Below are 20,647 nucleotides of genomic sequence, written 5' to 3'. Positions count from 1 at the left end.
TTGAGAGAGACTCACTTGTTAGGAACTGCATCCAATTTTATTGAGTAGGGTTTTGGAGATATTTGTAAATGACATCCGAGTCGAGGATTCGTAGGATGGTCAGTTTTACAAGGTATGTTTGCAGCATGAGTAAAGGATGCTTTGTTGCGGATAGGAAGCCAATTCTAGATTTGACTTTGGATTGGAGATGTTTGATGTGAGTCTGAAGGAGAGTTTACAGTCTAACCACGACACTAGGTATTTGTAGGTGTCCGCATATTCTAAGTCAGAGCGTCCAAAGTAGTTATTGTTGGACAGGCGGCAGGAGCAGCAGCGATCGTTGAAGAGCATGCATTTGGTTTACTTGTATTTAAGAAGCAGTTGGGGCCACGGAAGGAGTAGTGTATGGCATTGAGCTCGCTGGAGGGTTGTTAACACTGTCAAAAGAAGGGCCAGAATATACAGAATAGTGTCGTCTGCGTAGAGGATCAGAGAATCACCCAGCAGCAAGAGCGACATCATTGATGTAAACAGAGAAGAGAGTCGCGTCCAAAGAATTGAAACCCTGTGGCACCCCATAGAGACTGCCAGAGGCCGGACAAGGTTGGCATACTATAGTGCCTAAAAGAACATCCAATAGTCAAAGGTCTATGAAGTAACAGAGGTATAGAGAGAAATATTCCTATAACTACAACCTAAAACTTCTTAACTGGGAATATTGAGGACTCATGTTAAAAGGAACTACCAGCTTTCATATGTTCTCATGTTCTGAGCAAGGAACTTAAACGTTAGCGTTTTAACATGGCACATATTGCACTTTTACTTTCTTCTCCAACACTGTGTTTTTGCATTATTTAAACCAAATTGAATATGTTTCATTATTTATTTGAGACTAAATTGATTTTATTTATGTATTATATTAAGTTTAAATAAAAGTGTTCATTGTTCATTCAGTGTTGTTGCAATTGTCATTATTACAAATATATTTACAAAAATCGGCCGATTTGTCTATATCGGCTTTCTTTGGTCCTCCAATAATCGGTATCGGCGTCAAAAAATCATATTCGGTCGACCTCTAGTTGAGACCCAGGGCCTCAAGCTTAATGATGAGCTTGGAGAGGGTACTATGGTGTTGAATGCTGAGCTATAGTCAATGAACAGCATTCGTACAGGTATTCCTCTTCTCCAGATGGGATAGGGCAGAGGGCAGTGTAATCGTAATTGCATTGTCTGTGGACCTATTGAGGGCGGTAAGCAAATTGAATTGGGTCTAGGGTGACAGGTAGGGTGGAGGTGATATGATCCTTATCTAGTCTCTCAAACCACTTCATGATGACAGAAGTGAGTGCTACGGGGCGATAGTCATTTAGTTAAGTTACCTTTACATTATTGGGTACAGGCTGGCAGCCTTGCGAGGGTTAACACATTTAAATGTCTTACTCACGTCGGCCACGGAGAAGGAGAGCCCACAGTCCTTGGTAGCGTTGGTGGCACTGTATTATCCTCGAAGCGGGCAAAGGAGGCGTTTAGCTTGTCTGAAAGCAATACGTCAGTCTCCCATGCTAACGCTAACCGTGGCTGGTTTTCTTTTTGTAAGGGAGAGGCCATCTTGTCCTTAGATGCTAATGGCCTTCAATGCTAATGGTAATTGGTTTAAGTGAATTGGTCTCCCATGCTAACCGGTAGTAGAGAAATGGTTAATGGCCTCCTCATTCATATTCCACTGCAGTAAGTGGTGGTGACAGGGTTGATTATTCCAGGCCCGTTAAAGGCTTCAGAAGTGAGCCCGGCGTTAGCTGATAGCTCGACCACTTCCCCTGCGCTGTTTCACTGGTCTTGACTGAATTTAGCTAATTAACGGATTGGCTAACAATTACGGCAATGCCCCGAGCGCCCCTCTTGCTTGCTGTACACCACAGCGGACTGAGCCGACACACACACACAGACACACACACACACCTCTAATTTGACACACACACCATGCATTTCACAACAACCATAGCAGCCCTCTCTATACTTGGTTAAAATGTTATTTAATTTAAGCTTCTTTTAGAAATACACAATGTGTCCCCTCAAAATAGCAGTCCTAAAGTGTCGATTTCCATTTAAACACACACTAGCTATACCAGGAAAAGCTGGATGATGTAAGTGTAAATGGTTTCAATACAAGGTGTGAAAGAGAGAAAAACGTATCCTGCCTTCCAGGCTACCGCTGATGCATTCTATCCTCTTCCATCCATCTACGTCTTCCACACGCCCGCAGGTTAGCATTCATTACATGTTTGTGATGATGAACCTGGAAAGACATGGGACAAAAGACTAACCATCAAGATCCGTTACAAGTCTTCCCAAAACACAACACTCGAGGGTGTGAAAATGGAGAAACAGACCGTGAATTTGAATGTGTGGTCTTATGAACTCACACACACACACACACACACACACACACACACACACAATGGAACTATAAGAGACAATTGTAGGATATGTCTGTATCCTCTGTCTGTTGTCCTGGTTGAGCCTGTAAGATGTATGTGCTGCCGTCCGTCTGTCTGTCCACTTCTTTCTCTTGTCTGTCTGTCTCATGAGTGTTCCTTGTCTGTCTTTGCTGATGTGCTCAAGCCAACTGACCAATGACATTCCAGAGTAAGTAGACTTAAAGAGATGCAGAACCTTCCCAGCTTCAGTCAAAAGCCAAACTAACCCAACTCTAAATACATTACGATAGTTAACACAAAGTAATAGATTTATTTATTTATTTATCCTATATCATCTTTATCATCTTCACCTGTGCAGATAGCTATCATGTGTATTATGTTTAAATAGGCCTACAGGACGTTCAGACTCCATGCCCATCGTTTGATTTTGTCCGGGCTTTAATCTTTTCTCATTAAAATGGCTCATCATAGTCCAGTCTAAATGAACGCATGACTGCATGTGTACCAGATGCATTGTGTTCAAGCTCATAGCAAAGAGTTAAAGAAGGTGCTATATTGTACGCATGGTTTCGCCAGAACCAGAAATATGCATCTTAAATTGGAATGGTTTTAACTGTCACGTTGAAATTAAAGCGACCCCGTCTTAACCCGTTACACTCATACCCATCTACGGGTTGAAAGTGGCAGATTTTGGCACTAATAAGTGCCTAAATTGGAACGCAGTGGTAAAATGCTGTAAATTACGTCAGAGTTCTGCACTTCACAGCGCTGTATGGGTTTTGTGCCTGACAGCCATTATGAACTTGAGCACCGCAAGCTTCAATAAAGTGCTCCCATCCCTGTCGCTAATTGGGCAACTTTTGCAAATTTGTAGTTGTCTGAGTGAGGAAAATGCTGTAAATTAAGAGGACTCGGTGTGCTTTGAAAGATGAGACACTGAGGATTATAATAAATACCACTTTGATGTCATACAAGCAAGCCAAACACCTGTGAGTCAAAATGTGCACTATGCATTTCCATATCAGAAAACTCATGTCATTTACAGTGTCAACGTTTATGATCACGATGTTTGATGTACAGGTACACGAAGGCATGGCGTCATACCCTGGGTTGTTCTGAACAGAATGAACCTATTTGTCTATWTGTCTCTAAAAAATTGCCGCGTAACACTCACCTGAATGCACGCGTTACTTCTTTCTATGCGCACCACAATTACGATCTGTTTCTCTGAATTACCCTGTGAAAGCCTAACACTGTAAGATCATATTTTATAACRTAACTAGTTAAGTTAGCGATAGAACAAGCTGTCAGATGCCCACCTGACCCAGTATTCAGACCCCTTCCCTTTTACCACATTTTGTTATGTTACAACTTTATTCGAAAATTGATTAAATATTTTTTTCCCTCATCAATCTACACACAATACCCCATAATGACAAAGCACCAACAGGTTTTTTGACATTTTTGCAAATGTATAAAAATACAAAACTGAAATACCTTATTTACAGAAGTATTCAGACCCTTTGCAATGAGACCCGAAATTGAGCTCAGGTGCATCCTGTTTCCATTGATCATCCTTAAGATGTTTCAACAACTTGATTTGGAGTCCACTTGTGGTAAATTCAATTGATTGGACATGGTTTGGAAAGGCACACACCTGTCTATATAAGGTCACACAGTTGACATTGCATGTCAGAGCAAAACCCAAGCCATGAGGTCAAAGGAATTGTCCGTAGAGATCCGAGACAGTATTGTGTTGAGGCACAGATCTGGGGAAGGGTAACAATTTTTTTTTGCAGCATTGAAGATCCCCAAGAACACAGTGGCCTCCATCATTCTTAAATGGAAGAACTTTGGAACCACAAAGACTCTTCCTAGCAATCGGGGGAGTATGGCTGTCGTGGTAATTTCCTGTATTACTCAATAGAGAGAGAGAGAGAGCCAACCACACACAAGTCAGAGTTAAATTATATATTCCATCTTTAATATATATATACAAGCTTCACCAAAGCCCTTTAATGACTCTCAGATCAATTCAGTGTCTATAAATGAATTCTCTGAGAGTCCTTACAAWACAATTCTTAGTTTCATTTATAGCCAWGATACACCCCTCTCAACTTACAAAGAATCCTTTACCCGAAAGAGGAGTATCCTATCGCTAGACAGCATCAGCTATAAATCATCGTTCAGTTTGATCTCCCAAGACKAGGTTTAAATCTCATGCTTGATACTTCKCTGTCTACCAAAACATTACCTCATCCAATGGCATATATCAATTGTCATTTCTAGATACTCCCAAACCTGGACAAACTCAAAATCAGACAGTGAGCCCCTTAGGTCAAATACTAGGTCAAGATAAGGMCAACCTCAGAGGGGACATACAATGGTTCCAAACACGGCCAAACTCCTTCCCCCTATGAGAAAAGTAGGGAGTGACTGGCGTACAGACATTGTATGAGATAACTAACTGGTTTCCCAATTAATAACTCCATCCCATGGTTTAGGAAWAGTTACAAACAACGTTCCCATAAGAAACCAACATTCCACTCTGTCCTCCTCCCCTTCTAATATTCTACTTAGCACCACATGGTTTAACAGATACATTGACATATGAAGACAAGCCTGACCTCTCCCCTCTCTGGCCCCAAGTTACCAATTCCTAGCTCAGAAGATTCTAATGACAAGTATCTCACAAGCATATGATGAAAATAACATCTTATCTATCTATGTTACTTAGCTAAATCTGATTCTGCCACGACAATGGCCTTGGTCAGGGAGGTGACCAAGTAACCAATGGTCACTCTGACAGTGTTCCTCTTTGGAGATGGGAGAACCTTCCAGAAGGACAACCATCTCTGCAGCACCCCACCAATCAGGCTTTTATGGTAGAATGGCCAGACGGACGCCACTCCTCAGTGAAAGGCACATGACAGTCCGSTTGGAGTTTGCCAAAAAGCACCTAAAGGACTCTCAGACCATGAGAAACAAGAATCTCTGGTCTGATGAAACCAGGATTAAACTATTTGGCCTGAATGTCAAGCGTCGCATCTGGAGGAAACTTGGCACCATCCCTACTGCGAAGCAAGGTGTTGGCAGCGTCATGCTGTGGGGATGTTTTTCAGCAGCAGGGAATGGGAGACTAGTCAGGATCGAGTACAGAGAGATCCTTGATGAAAATCTGCTCCAGAGCGTTCACCTTCCAACAGGACAATGACCCTAAGCACACAGCCAAGACAATGCAGGAGTGGCTTCGGGACAAGTCTCTYAATGTCTTTGTGGTTCAGCCAGAGCTGAAGGTTGTGCCAACCTTGATCCCGATCGAACATCTCTGGAGAGACCTGAAAATAGCTGTGCAGCAACGCTCCCCATCCAACCTGACAGCTTGAAAGGATCTGTAGAGAAGCATGGGAGAAACTCCAAATACAGATGTGCCAAGCTTGTAGCGTCATACCCAAGAAGTCTGTAATCGCTGCCAAAAGTGCTTCAACGAAGTGCTGAGTAAAGTACAAACATTTCTAAAAACCTGTTTTTGCTTGAAGGGTATTTTGTGTAAATTGATGAGGGGAAAACACAATTTAATTCCGTTTAGATCAAGGCTGTAACGTACAGTTGAAGTCGGAAGTTTACATACACCTTAGCCAAATACATTTCAACTCAGTTTTTCACAATTCCTGACATTTAATCCTAGTAACAATTCTCTGTCTTTGGTCAGTTAGGATCACCACTTTATTTTAAGAATGTGAAATGTCAGAATAATTGTAGAGAGAATTATTTATTTCAGCTTTCATTTCTTTCATCACATTCCCAGTGGGTCAGAAGTTTACATACACTCAATTAGTATTTGGTAGCATTGCCTTTAAATTGTTTAACCTGGATCAAACATTTCGGGTAGCCTTCCACAAGCTTCCCACAATAAGTTGGGTGAATTTTGGCCCATTCCTCCTGGTGAAACTGAGTCAGGTTTGTAGGCCTCCTTGCTCACACATGCTTTTTCAGTTCTGCCCATACATTTTCTATAGGATTGAGGTCAGGTCTTTGTGATGGCCACTCCAATACCTTGATTTGTTGTCCTTAAGCCATTTTGCCACAGCTTTGGAAGTATGCTTGGGGTCATTGTCCATTTGGAAGACCCATTTGCGACCAAGCTTTAACTTCCTGACTGATGTCTTGATGTTGCTTCAATATATCCACATAATTTCCCTTCATGATGCCATCTATTTTGTGAAGGGCACCAGTCCCTACTGCAGCAAAGCACCTCCACAACATGATGATACCACCCCCGTGCTTCCCGGTTGGGATGGTGTTCTTCAGCTTGCAAGCCTCCCTCTTTTTCCTCCAAACATAACGATCGTCATTATAGCCAAACAGTTACATTTTTGTTTCATCAGACCAGAGGACATTTTTCCAAAAAGTACGATCTTTGTCTCCATCTGCAGTTGCAACCCGTAGTCTGGCTATTTTATGGCGGTTTTGGAGCAGTGGCTTCTTCCTTGCTGAGCGGCCTTTCAGCTTATGTCGATATAGGACTCGTTTTACTGTGGATATAGATACTGTTTTACCTGTTTCCTCCAGCATCTTCACAAGGTCTTTTGCTGCTGTTCTGGGATTGATTTGCACTTTTCACACCAAAATACGTTCATCTCTAGGAGACAGAACGCATCTCCTTCCTGAGCGGTATGAATGCTGCGTGGTCCCATGGTGTTTAAACTTGCATACTATTGTTTGTACAGATGAACGTGGTACCTTCAGGCGTTTGGAAATTGCTACCAAGGATGAACCAGACTTGTGGAGGTATACCATTTTTTTTCTGAGGTCTTGACTGATTTCTTTAGATTTGCCCATGATGTCAAGCAAAGAGGCACTGAGTTTGAAGYTAGGCCTTGAAATACATCCACAGGTACACCTCCAATTGACTCACATTATGTCAATTGGCCTATCAGAAGCTTCTAAAGCCATGACATAATTTTCTGGAATATTCCAAGCTGTTTAAAGGCACAGTCAACTTACTGTATGTAAACTTCTGACCCACTGGAATTGTGATACAGTGAGTTATAAGTGAAATAATCTATCTGTAAACAATTGTTGGAAAAATTACTTGTTTCATGCACAAAGTAGATGTCCTAACCGACTTGCCAAAACTATAGTTTGTTAATGACTCCAACCTAAGTGTATGTAAACTTTCAACTTCAACTGTAACAAAATGTTGAATAAGTCAAGGGGTCTGAATACTTTCTGAATGCACTGTATAATGGGCTGTTTTTGGATTGCGTGAACAACAACAGTAATCGTGTGATGGCGGGGATACAGGGTCGTGTTCCAAACAAGTGTGCTTGCTCTAATTCCTCAACGGCACAGCTAGGAGAGCTCAAAAAATCACCTTCTAGTTGAAGACTCTTCTTTGAGTCATAAAAGTGCATTGAAATGACTTAGGAACTGCGGACACCTTAGAGAAGTGTGTGGCCACTTGGAGACACCAGTTAGCTCTCAGTCAAACCCTTGTAATTTCTTTTTGTCTTATGTTGCACCTTCCCAACATTTTCCATGAACATTCTTATCGTGTTACTGAATGTATCCAGAGTATTTTCTGATTTTGTTGTCAACAAATGTGATGAAAAGAACAGTAAATGTAAAATGGACATGAAATCAACTGTGTAATGTTTGGATTCAGTCTTGTGTCAGGGGAATTGTTGTGTCAACTTTGGTCTAATAATTTTCRCWTAATCTCCAAACTGTACCATGCTTAGGCATATGCTTTTCATATTTATTTTGTAAGAAACATGTCAATTTAACCATGTCCATATAGGCCAATTCCCACAAGTGTAAAGGGGAATTGTTAACTGCAAGGTAGTGTACCAAGAAATTCCCCCTTCCTCAGTTTTGTTGCATCAGTCATTTTACTGCCTCCTCCAGGGCAACACTTAGATCTTACTTTGTTGTTAGTTTACTTTTTGCTTGCATTAGCTTGGTAAGTAACCTCTTAAAAGATTTGATTAAAAAACTAAGCGGGGAAGTTGGTTTTAGTTTGAATTATGCCAAGCTTATTCACCAGAGAATTGGATATCCACATTTAAGCCCCTGTCATTCACACTTAGTTCAATCTCTAACTGCAATTATGAATATTTATCGAGTTGGATGCGGAGAAAAAGGAAGGCTGACATGTTAACTTCTCACGAGTCACCAACCCTGATCCGGTAGCACCCCCCCCCCACTGAGTAGCATAGCTAGCATAGCGTCACAAGTAACTTGTAGCATCTAAATATCATTAAATCACAAGTCCAAGACACCAGATGAAAGATACAGGTCTTGTGAATAAAGCCACCATTTCAGATTTTTAAAATGTTTTACAGGGAAGACACAATATGTAAATCTATTAGCTAACCACGTTAGCAAAGGACACGATTTTTTTACTCCCAATAGTTTTTATTCCGCGTCAGTAGCTATCACAATTCGACTAATAAAAATATATATGCTCAAGAAACAACTTCATAAGATGACAGTCTGATAACATATTTATGGTATAGCATAGTTTTTTTTTGAAAAATTGCATTTTTCAGGTATAATCACAGTTCTACATTGCAGCTGCAATCTGAAATAGTGCTGACCCAGCCAGAACAATTACAGAGACAACGTCATATAACGAATTACTCATCTTAAAACATTTCAGAAAATACAACAGCGTAGATATTGAAAGCACACTCTGTGAATCCAAACAATATTTCAGATTTATTAAATGTTTTATAACGAAAAAAATGTAGCGCTAAATTAGCATAGCTATACCAGGCAGATTCGGCTAGGCGCCACGGCAGTTCACATGCACAACAGAATGAATTAATAACATGTAAATTGGGTCTTACTATGGCTGATCTTTCTATCAGAATGTTTGATCAAAGGTGTTTTGTCAAGATGAGTCGTTGGTTCCGTTCAGAATTGTTCCTTTCCCACTCCATTTGCACAGGTACTGGTCGAGTGGCACGGATCTCTCAAATAAAGTAAAATAAATCAGACAACGGAAAACCACAAAATCCCGAAAAAAATCAAATAATCTGATTAAACTATATTGAAAAACATACATTACGATATATGGTCACTGTATCAAACAAAATTCGACACGGAGATAGTTTTTATCAAACGCCAGCAAAACAGTACACAATCGCAGCTCCAACTCGTGCGAATCAGAAAACCGGAGTTGTCGGTCACGCAAAGAAATAGGTCTTATTCTTACGTCAGTACCAGATAAACAAAGAATTTTCTCCTCTGACTCTTGACACCCAGAGGAAGGCAAATGAAGTGTGTTTCTGGTCATAGGGTCATGACATATATAGGCAGAGCGTTTGAGCGAGCATAGACTTTTGCATTCTACTTCTTGGTCGGAGAAGTCTGTCAAATGACTTGTGTATAACTCAGAGACAAATTGAAACGGTTTTAAACTAGAGATTGTTTTCTTTCCAATGGTATATATTATATGCATATAGTAAGGCAGAATAATTGAATAAGAGGCAGTTTAATCTGTAGAGAAAATTATGCTAATGGAAATAAGCACCCCCGTATTCTCAAAGTATTTTAAGGAGCTTGTTCTATGTTAAAAAATTATTTTCCAAAATGTAACGGCTGTTGTCGGAAGAGACCAAAGCGCAGGTCGGAAAGTGTTTCAGAATTTAATGTTCAAAAACAACAAATCAAACAAATTCAAAAGTTGAAATGAAGCGCACAGTTCTGTCAGGAAAAAAACTAAACAGAAACACCATCCAAAAACAAAACGGAATGACAACTTATATATGATCCCCAATCAGAAGACAACGATAGACAGGTGCTCTGTATGGGAACCACATACATATAGAAATAAGGAACAGCAACTAGAATGCCCACCCCCTAGTTCACACCCCTACCTAACAAAATAGAGAATAACAACGCTCTCTATGGCCAGGCGCGTAAGTACAGTACCCCCCCCCTCCCCCCAAAGGTGGTGCGGACTCCGGCGCAAAACTGACTCTAAAGGGGAGGATCCGGGTGGGCATCCATTCACGCGGGGCGGCTCCGGTGCGGGACGTAGACCCCCTCCGCCCGCAGATCCTGCGCTTGTGTGGCAGCCCTGGTGCATGGACCTTCACTGGAGGAATCGTTGGCGCCGACCGATCATCGCCGGAGGCTCCGGACTGGGGACTGGTCGCTGCAGGCTCCGGACTGGGGCCGTCGCTGAGGCCTCCGGGACTGGGGACCGGCGTCGCTGGAGGCTCCGGACTGGAGACCGTCGTGGAGCTCCGGAGGACCGTCGCTGGAGGGCTCCGGACTGGGCACGTTGTCGGATCGGATGGGCTCCGGACTGGGGACAGATCGTGGACGGCTGGGGACCATGGATCGTCGCTGGAGGCTTCGTACGTGGAGCCGGAACAGGTCTCACCGGACTGAGACGTACTGGAAGCCTGGTACGTGGAGCTGCCACAACGCGTCCTGGCTGGATACCCACTTTAGCTCGGTGAGTGTGGAGAGCTGGCCCAGGACACACTGGGCTATGAAGGCGCATTGGAYGCATAGTGCGTAGAGCCGGCGCAGGATATACTGGGCCGTGGATGCGCACTGGAGGTCTGGAGCGTAGAGCTGGCACAACGCGTCCTGGCTGAATACCCCCTGTAGCCCGGCAAGTGCGGGGAGCTGGAACAGGCCGCACTGGGTTGTGCTGGCGAACTGGGGATACCGTGCGTAGAGRTGGCGCAGGATATCCTGGGCCGAAGAGACGCACCGGAGACCAGGAGCGCTGAGCCGGCACAATCCGTCCTGGCCCACTCTAGTGCGGGAAGCGGGAACAAAGCGCACCGGGCTGTGAATGCGCACTGGAGACACCGTGCGTATCACCGCATAACACGGTGCCTGACCGGTCACACGCTCCCCACGGTAAGCACGGGGAGTTGGCTCAGGTCTAAACCCTGACTCCGCCAATCACCCTTGTGCCCCCCCAAAACATTTTTTTGGAGCTGCCTCTCGGGCTTCCGTTGTTGTCTCAACGTTCTGTCGCCGTTCTGCTCTCGTTGCTTCTATCTCCTCCTTCAGACGGCGATACTCCCCGGCCTGCCTCCAGGGTCCTTTCCCGTCTAGGATTTCCTCCCAGGTCCAGTCCTCCTGACCACGCTGCTTGCTCCTGACCTAACCAAAATAGAGAATAAAAACCTCTCTATGGCCAGGGCGTGACAAAGAAAGACTTCAAATCGAGGCGTCTTTGAGACCAGCCCTAACTATGTGGCAGCGGGTATCAATATCCATTAGGACAGCATTTCCCAAATTAAAATGATCAAAGCTTTATGATTAGTTGATTATTTGAATCAGCTTTGTAGTGCTATGCAAAAAAKTAAACGTGCACCCCTTGGAGTTTGGGCAACCCTGTTAGTGATAATCATGGTCCTCGAGCCGGACTGGCCAGAGGAGCTTTAATAGTTGTCACTTCCTTTAAGAGCGAGGGGCGCGATTATGGTCCAAACCAGAGCCAGCCCAATCTCTCCGAGCGAGTGTCATCGATTCAACATGATCTGGTGTTTAACAGAGATTCATAAATGAACTAAGTAATTGATCAATTCATTCCTCAGAGGAATGTTATAGCAATGTTATTACAACATTGTATCACCCTGGGCTAATGATGCTGTTACTATTTACTGTAGCCTAGATCGGTCTTCATTCCTCTTCTGAAAGTTTGGGTCAATTTCCTCACGCCCCATTATTGGAGCAACCAATCATATAGGGCCCTGTCTCTGGTAATACAATATTTGACCCCATTTTTGTTGAGTTCCCAATTTTTCTCATTTGGTGCTTCCTTCACTCAAGGAAGTTGATAATGGCCACCACACACACAACACTGTCATCAGACTCAGTAATGGTAGTGGAAAATGTTATTATCCCCAAAAGAAAAATGGTTTAGCGAATGAATCATAAAATCATTACATTGTTGCCCAGCCCTCCCCTTAAGAGTCCCAGTGGTGGTGTGGTTGTGGTCCTGAGGACCTCATTGTGTTGCTTTGCTGCTCCTGGACCAGGATTACAGTGGGGCTACAGTGTCTCTGATCAAATCAAATTGTATTGGTCGCATACATGTTTAGCAGATGTTATTGTGGGTGTAGCAAAATGCTTGTGTTCCTAGCTCCAACAGTTCAGTAGTATCTAACAATGCACAACAGTACACAGAAATCTAAAAGTAAAATAATAGAATTAAGAAATGCAATAAATATTTGGACGAGCAATGTCGGAGTCAGGCCTACCACTTTTGTGTCGCCTGCAAACTTGATTGTTGAGTTGGAGGCGTGCGTGGCCACGCAGTCATGGGTAAACAGGGAGCACAGAATGGTGCTGAGGACGCACCTTTGTGGGGCCCCTGTGTTGAGGTTCAGCGTAGTGGAGGTGTTGTTGCCTACCTTCACCACCTGGGGGGGCGGCCTGTCAGGAAGTCCAGGATCCAGTTGCACAGGGCGGGGTTCAGACCCAGGACCCCGAGCTTAATGATAAGCTTGGAGGATACTATGGTGTTGAAGGCTGAGCTGTAGTCAATGATCAGTAATCTTACATACATTAGGTAAGATGGGATAGGGCAGTGTGTAGTGCGATGGCATCATCCGTGAAGCTATTGGGGCAGTATGTAAATTGTAGTGGGTCTAGGCTGTCGGTGAAGGTGATATCATCCTTGACTAGTCTCTCAAAGCACTTTACGATGACAGAAGTGGGTGCTACGGGGTGATAGTCATTTAGTTCAGTTACCTTCGCTTTTTTGGGTACAGGAGCAATGGTGGACATCTTGAAGCAAGTGGGGATAGCAGACTGAGATAGGAAGAGATTGAATATGTCCGTAAACACTCCAGCTAGCAGGTCTGCGCATGCTCTGAGGATGCTGCTCGGGATGCCGTCTGGGCCGGCAGCCTTTCAAAGGTTAACATGCTGTCCGCGATGTGTCTGGTTTTCTCTTTATAATCCGTGATTGTATGGAGTCCCTGCCACATACATGTCATGTCTGAGCCGTTGAATTGCAACTCCACTTTGTCTCTGTACTGACGTTTTGCCTGTTTGATTGTCTTACAGAGGACATAGCTGGACTGTTTATACCCTACCATATTCCAAGTCACCTTGCTGTGGTTAAATGCAGTGGTCACAGTGGGAACAACATCCCCAATACACTTCTTGATTAACTCAGTCACTGTGTTTTGGTCAGACAGTCTTGGTCAGACCAGCATTGAATAAACCTTAGGACAGGTATTTCCTGTTACTGCTTATGCGGAGGGAGGAGCAAAATGGAGTTGTGATCTGATTTGCCAAAGGGAGGTGTGGGGAGAGCCTTGTAGCCATCCTGGAAGGGAGAGTAACAATGGTCGAGTTCTTGAATCGCGAGTACTGCAGGCAATGTGATAGAACTTCGGTAGTGTTTTCCTCAGATTTGCTTTATTAAAGTTCCCAGCTATGATAAATGTCCCCCATGAAATGCAGTTTCCAGTTTGCACAAGGTCCAGTGTAGTTCCTTGAGAGCTGTCGTGTATCGGCTAGAGGGGGAATATACACGGCTGTGACGATAACTGAAGAAAATGCTCAGAGGTAATCCGGTCGGCATTTGATTGTGAGGTGTTCTAGGTCGGGTGAACAAAAGGACTTGAGTTCCTGTATGTTCCCACAATCACACCATGAGTAGTTAATCATGAAACATACACCTCTGCCTTTCTTCTTCCTGGAGAGTTCTTTATTCCTGTCTGCACGATGTACTGAGAACCCAGCTGGCTGTATGGACGGGAACTGTATACCCAGAGAGAGCCATGATTCTGTGATCAGCTCCAGAGCCAAACGCATAATGTGTTCTATTTCCTGTGTTCATACTACCTAGGATGTATTAATGCATTGGCTAGTATGCTAGTGTATACCATGGAAGGTAGCTAGACATGTTTTCCCATCTCTCGGGCAACAACTTACTCTGTTCAACACATCTCCTTGATCACTGAGGCTCTTGTCTATGCTGTACAATACGTCACCCTGTAAGGTTCCTCGCGGGTCCTCCTTCCACCTCCCTCCTTCCGCTTATTGCATGCCCTTCCATTCTCTCCCCTGCTCCCTTAAAGTCCTGAGTCACTGGAGAACCCGTCGGAACAGAGGTGAGTGTCCTGGAGCCAGCGCTGTCCAACCAGTCGCTAGCATGCTGCCTCCCCATACCTCTGCACCCCACCCCGACACAACCACCTGCAGGTCGCAGCCTATCTTCTCGCTACTCAAGGGTCAGAATGTGCGCCATAGAAACAGTATTGGAGAGCCACACTTCAATACTCTCGGCCCCATTTAGAGAAGTATAATAGGGCCACACTACTCGGTACACTGGGCCCCTGTTAGGAGAATCAAGTTCTCATGTTCTTTAACCAATTCAATTAAATTACTCAGTCTGCTATATCAGGATTTGTAGGATACTGATAGAAATAAAAACAGACAGAGGCCCAGTCTACAATAGTCAAATGTTTATTRACGGGAACGTTCCCCTTATCATTTCCGGTACATTGGTCTATATACCTCACATTTCGTCATAAACGTTCCTCCTCCTCTCAGATACAATGGCAACATAGTTCACAAGTCTTCTTCTCATACATTGTCCGCCACCTGTTATACAATCTACTACAAGCCCAAGGTCTCTCCCCTCCCTGGGTGGGGAGACTTCCTTCCCTGTTATCAGTTCCACAGTGGTCACACGTTGTCTGCCACAGTTCCTTGCCTACCAACAGTCCCTCTTTCTTATGGACAAACATTCTTCATCAGACAGGATATAATTCTGTTAGTTATAATTCTACGTTAAATGTATACATCATTTAGTCATTATTCATAAAATTCCCATAACAGCCCCATAGAGAAATTATTGGAGGGCCAGACTTCTCTATATACTGGGCCATGTATAGAGATAGGGCTCAACTTATTAAGACAGCATATCTCAGTCCCCAATCACATCCAGCCCTAGCAGCCAAACGAGCCATCCAGCCTTGCAATCTCTATGCAATGTTTTCCTTACAAGTTTAGCAATGTTCAGATTACAACTCCCACCTAAAGGCAATGGGGTGCACAGCCCTTTTTCAGACTTATTCAATAAGGAATAAAAGAAGCATAGAAGACGCTACTCCATAATATTGATTTATTAATCAAATCCAGTAAGTATACTGCCTTGTTTCAAATAAAATTCTTAATTCAATTCAATCTTTGTCCCTTCGTGGAAATGTATTATGCAGCCAGGAGTCCAAGACTAGTCAGTATAGTATAAATACAGTATAATATATCCTTAGTCTGAGGACCTTATTATTTCTGAAAATCCATCCTGTTGAGGATTTATTGAAACTCATACCCAGGCTGTTGCACACACAAGTCTGGTGCGTAGCACTATGGCAGGTCTCTGTTCAAAAGTAGTGTACTTTCTAGTGAATGGGGTGCAATTTTAGACACATCATGTGATTTATTTGGAGCCCTGGGTACTGTGGGYTTAAGGCAAGGGGAAAGGAGTCCAAATATTGTATGTGTTTTGCTACTGACCGTTTGTGTCAAAAGGATTTCTATGACTCTAAATTCATCAGTCATTCTGTTTTGTGCATTTGTGCTTCAGTGAATTGAATTGGTGTTTTTTTAGAAAGATTAGTTATGCTTCGGAAAATCTCAAATCCAAATGTAGAAACGTTGCACTCCTTCCTCTCTGCTGGGTCGAATACTAAACATGCGTCAAGGTCGGTTGGCCATACCTGAACAGAAACTAAATGAAAAGCCTTCAAGTAATTATTCCGTTTAAACAATCCGTTCAGTCTCTTCACCACCGTTAGCTCAATCAGCAGTAGCACCATTTTTGGCCGGCCCGATGAGAGGATTAAATCAAACTTTATTTAACGTGGACCGATTTTATACGTAGTCAAGGGTCATTTTCTCTTTTCTTCCTTTTCTCCTCTCCTCCTGCCCTTTGTGGATAACCCCCTGTGCTCCCATAAGACTCTGTCTGTTTGCTGAGCAGACTCGTGTCGTGTACATGTCATGTCTGTCTTGTGTGATCTGTGTTTTGTGTTGTGTTGTGTTGTGTGCTCTCTGTTCTGTGTGCTTTGCCTATTTTTATTTTTTATTTTTTTACGATCCTTTTCAAAACTATGAAAGTAGTTGAACCTTGTCGACTTCACAGTACATTACAGAGATTCCGATTAGTGACACACACACCACATACACAAGCACATACACCAAAACAAAGGTATGATTCTCTTGATATCCATCTCTTGAAGGGAACAATGGAGAATAAAGGAGCTGTTTAAAAATAGCATCCCTTCAGGAGTGTTTGTGTTTGAGGTCTGTACCAAATGGAGCTGTGTGTGTGTGTGTGTGTGTGTGTGCATGTGGCGTACATGGATGTGTGCTTGTGTGTATGTATGCCTTTGTGTGTAGGGGGGCATGTGTGTGTGTGTGTACATGGATGTGTGTGTACATGGATGTGTGTGTGTGTGTGTGTGTGTGTGTGTGTGTGTGTGTGTGTGTGTGTGTGTGTGTGGTGTGTGGTGTGTGTGTGTACATGGATGTGTGCTTGTGTGTGTGTGTGTGTGTGTGTGTGTGTGTGTACATGGATGTGTGCTTGTGTGTGTGTATGCCTTTGTGTGTAGGGGGGCATGCATGAATGTGTGTGTAGGGGGGCATGCATGAATGTGTGTGTGTGTGTGTGCGCGTATGTGTGTGAGCGTGTGCAAACCACCACACCAGCTCCAGTTAGGCTCTGAGCAGCAGCCCCACTCTCACAAAGTAGAGACAGCTGTGGCAGTGACATGCAGCGCTCCCCATAGGATGGCCAAGGATGTCCCAGTCTCCACCCCTCTCCCCAGCTCCCTGACTCCCCCGTAGCACTGGCACTTCAGAGACTGAGATCAAACAGCACATTAGACAGCTTGCTCCGAACCCGCCAGCATCCTGCCTCAGTCCCCCGCCTCCACCACCACCACCACCTAACAGGAAGAACAGAGGTGAGCTACTGCACAGTTAGCCAAGGAGAGAGAGCGAGTGAGAGATACAGGACAAAGTGTCTTTACGCAATCTTCCTTCCACTGTCATCTTCTCTGCCTCATAAGGTTTCTCACATGACCCACTCAAGTGCTTTCAGATCAGTTGTCATGAAGGAAGCTAGACAAGAAATTAGGAAGCCAGTGAAGTGTATTGGGACACAGCCATCACTGGTTACCATTTAGAATCCAGCCCGTCACTATCAACCTGGAATCACCTCTCTGGGGTTCATACGTACAAGCAACACAGCCAGTCTGCAAACGTGGACTACTTCCCAGTTCACAATCACCTCACTTACTCTGCTCTTCAATAACATAAGTCATTCTAATCTCCTCCTTCCTCCCCCTGCCCTGCAGTGAGAAGGCCCTGCTGGTGAACAAATTTGAGCTGAGCATCAAGACGGAGGCCACACAGGGCCTGGTGCTGTGGAGCGGAAAGGGCGTGGAGCGCTCTGACTATATCGCCCTGGCCATTGTGGATGGCCGCGTGCAGATGACCTATGACCTGGGATCCAAGCCTGTGGTGCTTCGCTCGACGGTGCGCGTCAACACTAACAGTTGGATCTGCATCAAGGCCAGCAGGTAAGGCGATGGCTAACGTGACATTGAACAGGAGCAAATCCTGACTTCAACTTGACTAACTTTTGATTTAGGTGGAAGTTAGGATTTAGCCCTAAGTGAATATTTATATTAGTGATCATTTTATGATAGAAAAGGACCAAACAGTGGAAAGGAAGTCATGAAATGTTCATCGTAGTGTTCGGCATACAGAGTGTGTGGTTTTCATATTTGCCTTCAATTTCACTCAGCTTGTAAGCAAACCGACAATCTAGCTTTGGGTTAGCTTTCATTCCACATTATTTAAGCGTGGGGTTATGAATGCTATCTCAACCCATTCTGACATATCTCCAAACCCGCGTCATCCTACCACATAGTGAAGACTTGATACCTTTAAATCCATGGAGGTTGGTCTCATTTCAGCTCATTGGGAATGACAGCGATGCCTCCAACAAACTGTTGGGTGACTGTCTGCGTCTGAAATGGCACCCTATTCCCTATACAATGGACTACTTTTGACGATGGCTCATACAGGCTCTGGTGAAACGTAGTGCAAYATGTAGGGAATAGGGTGCCATTTCGGACGCAKCCACTCTCTCCCCCTTCGCTCAATCAACTGCTAAGCACATAGTCATCAGACTTGATTTCTCTCAATTTTTACTACAAGCCAGTTGAAGTGAAATTGAGGACAATACCCAGACAGGCTGTAAACAACTCCCTCTTTCTCTCCCTATCTCCCATCTCTCCCTCTACCTTCCACCTTTCTGCCTCTCTCCCTCCCCACCCCCCTCTCTCAGAGCACTTAGGGACGGATCTCTCCAGGTGGGCAACGAGGCAGCAGTCACGGGATCGTCGCCCCTGGCAGCCACTCAGCTGGACACAGACGGAGCTCTCTGGTTGGGTAGGTGGACTAATAAGCCTGCAACAGGTCTTAGGGTTAACACACAGTGAAACAGACACACGGAGGCAGACACAGATGTACAAACATACACACACCCAGATGGGAATGCACACATGTAGACACACGATAGACAGACAGACAGACAAATCAAATAAATGTTTATTTGTCACATGCGCCACATACAACAGGTGTAGACCTTACAGTGAAATGCTTACTTACAAGCCCTTAACTTCTTTGAAATAGGGGGCAGCATTTTCACTTTTGGATGAATTGCGTGCCCATAGTGAACTGCCTCCTACTCTGTCCCAGATGCTAATATATGCATATTATTACTATTGGATYTAAAAAAAACTCTGAAGTTTCTAAAACTGTTTGAATGATGTKTGTGAGTATAACAGAACTCATATGGCAGGCAAAAACCTGAGAAAAAATCCAAACAGGAAGTGAGAATTCTGAGACTGGTCAACGTTCAACTCATCGCCTATTCAATTCTCTGTAAGATATGGATCTGTTTGCACTTCCTACGCCTTCCACTAGATGTCAACAGTCTGTAGAACGTGGAATGAAGCCTCTAGTGTGATGTGGTGCCGGATGGGAGGTGTTTCAGTCATTGGTCTGGCAGAATGCCAGTTCCTGGTCATGCGCTTTCCTCATGATATCACCTTGCGTTCCATAACTTCTACAGACACGAAGGAATGCTCCGGTTGGAACGTTATTGGATATATATGATAACAACATCCTGAAGATTGATTCTCTACTTAGTTTGACCAGTTTATTCGACCTGTTATATAACTTTTTGAAGTTCTCATCCGAGTTCGCCTGCATCTGCGGGAGCGTTTGGACATGTGCACTAAACATGCTAGCAAAAGTAGCTACTTAGACATAAGTATTGGACATTATCGAACAAAACAACGATTTATTGTGGAACTAGGATTCCTGGGAGTGCATTCTGATGAAGATGATCAAAGGTAAGGGAATGTTTATGATGTAATTTCGTATTTATGTTGACTCCAACATGGCGGAGAAATGTTGTTATTTTTGAGCGCAGCGTCTCAGATTATTGCATGGTGTGCTTTTTACATATAGTTTTTTTAAATCTGACAGCGGTTGGCATTAAGAACAAGTGTATCTTTAATTCTATGTAAAACATGTTTCTTTAATCAAGGTTTATGATGAGTATTTCTGTTAATTGACGTGGCTCCTGCAATTTCCTCGGATATTTTGGAGCATTTCTGAACATGGCGCCAATGTAAACCGAGATTTGTGGATATAAATATGCACATTATCGAACAAAACATAAATGTATTGTGTAACATGTTGTCCTATGAGTGTCATCTGATGAAGATCATCAAAGGTTAGTGATTCATTTTATCTCTTATTTCTGCTTTTTGTGACTATTATCTTTTGCTGGGAAAATGGCTGTGTTTTTCTGTGGCTATGTACTGAGCTAACATAATCGTTTGGTGTGCTTTCGCCGTAAATCCTTTTTGAAATCAGACATGTTGGCTGGATTCACAACATGTGTAGCTTTAATTTGGTGTCTTTCATGTGTGATTTCATGAAAGATGATTTTTATAGTAATATATTTGAATTTGGCGCGCTAACTTTTTTTGGCTTTTGACCAAGTGGGACGCTACCGTCCCACATATCCCAGAGAAGTTAACCAACAATGCAGTTTTAAGGAAACGAAGTGTTAAGTAAAAAATAGATACAGTTGAAGTCGGAAGTTTACATAAACTTAGGTTGGAGTCATTAAACTGTTTTTCAAC

General features: G+C 43.6%; 1 protein-coding gene across 1 annotated transcript in view; it reads left to right on the top strand.

Annotated features, from left to right (window-relative positions):
- The window catches only part of LOC111976655 (agrin-like), a 411,714-nt gene that overhangs the window by 379,995 nt on the left and 11,072 nt on the right, over positions 1–20,647 (top strand). The window contains exons 34-35 of the mRNA XM_070448114.1: positions 17,777–18,001; positions 18,775–18,878. Of these exons, the coding sequence (XP_070304215.1) occupies positions 17,777–18,001; positions 18,775–18,878 (329 nt within the window). The remainder of the gene's footprint in view (positions 1–17,776; positions 18,002–18,774; positions 18,879–20,647) is intronic.

Source organism: Salvelinus sp. IW2-2015, linkage group LG17 (assembly GCF_002910315.2).
Source record: "Salvelinus sp. IW2-2015 linkage group LG17, ASM291031v2, whole genome shotgun sequence".
Lineage (NCBI taxonomy): Eukaryota > Metazoa > Chordata > Actinopteri > Salmoniformes > Salmonidae > Salvelinus > Salvelinus sp. IW2-2015.
Note: the sequence above shows the minus strand (reverse complement) of the source record. Positions and strands in the feature narration are given on the sequence as shown.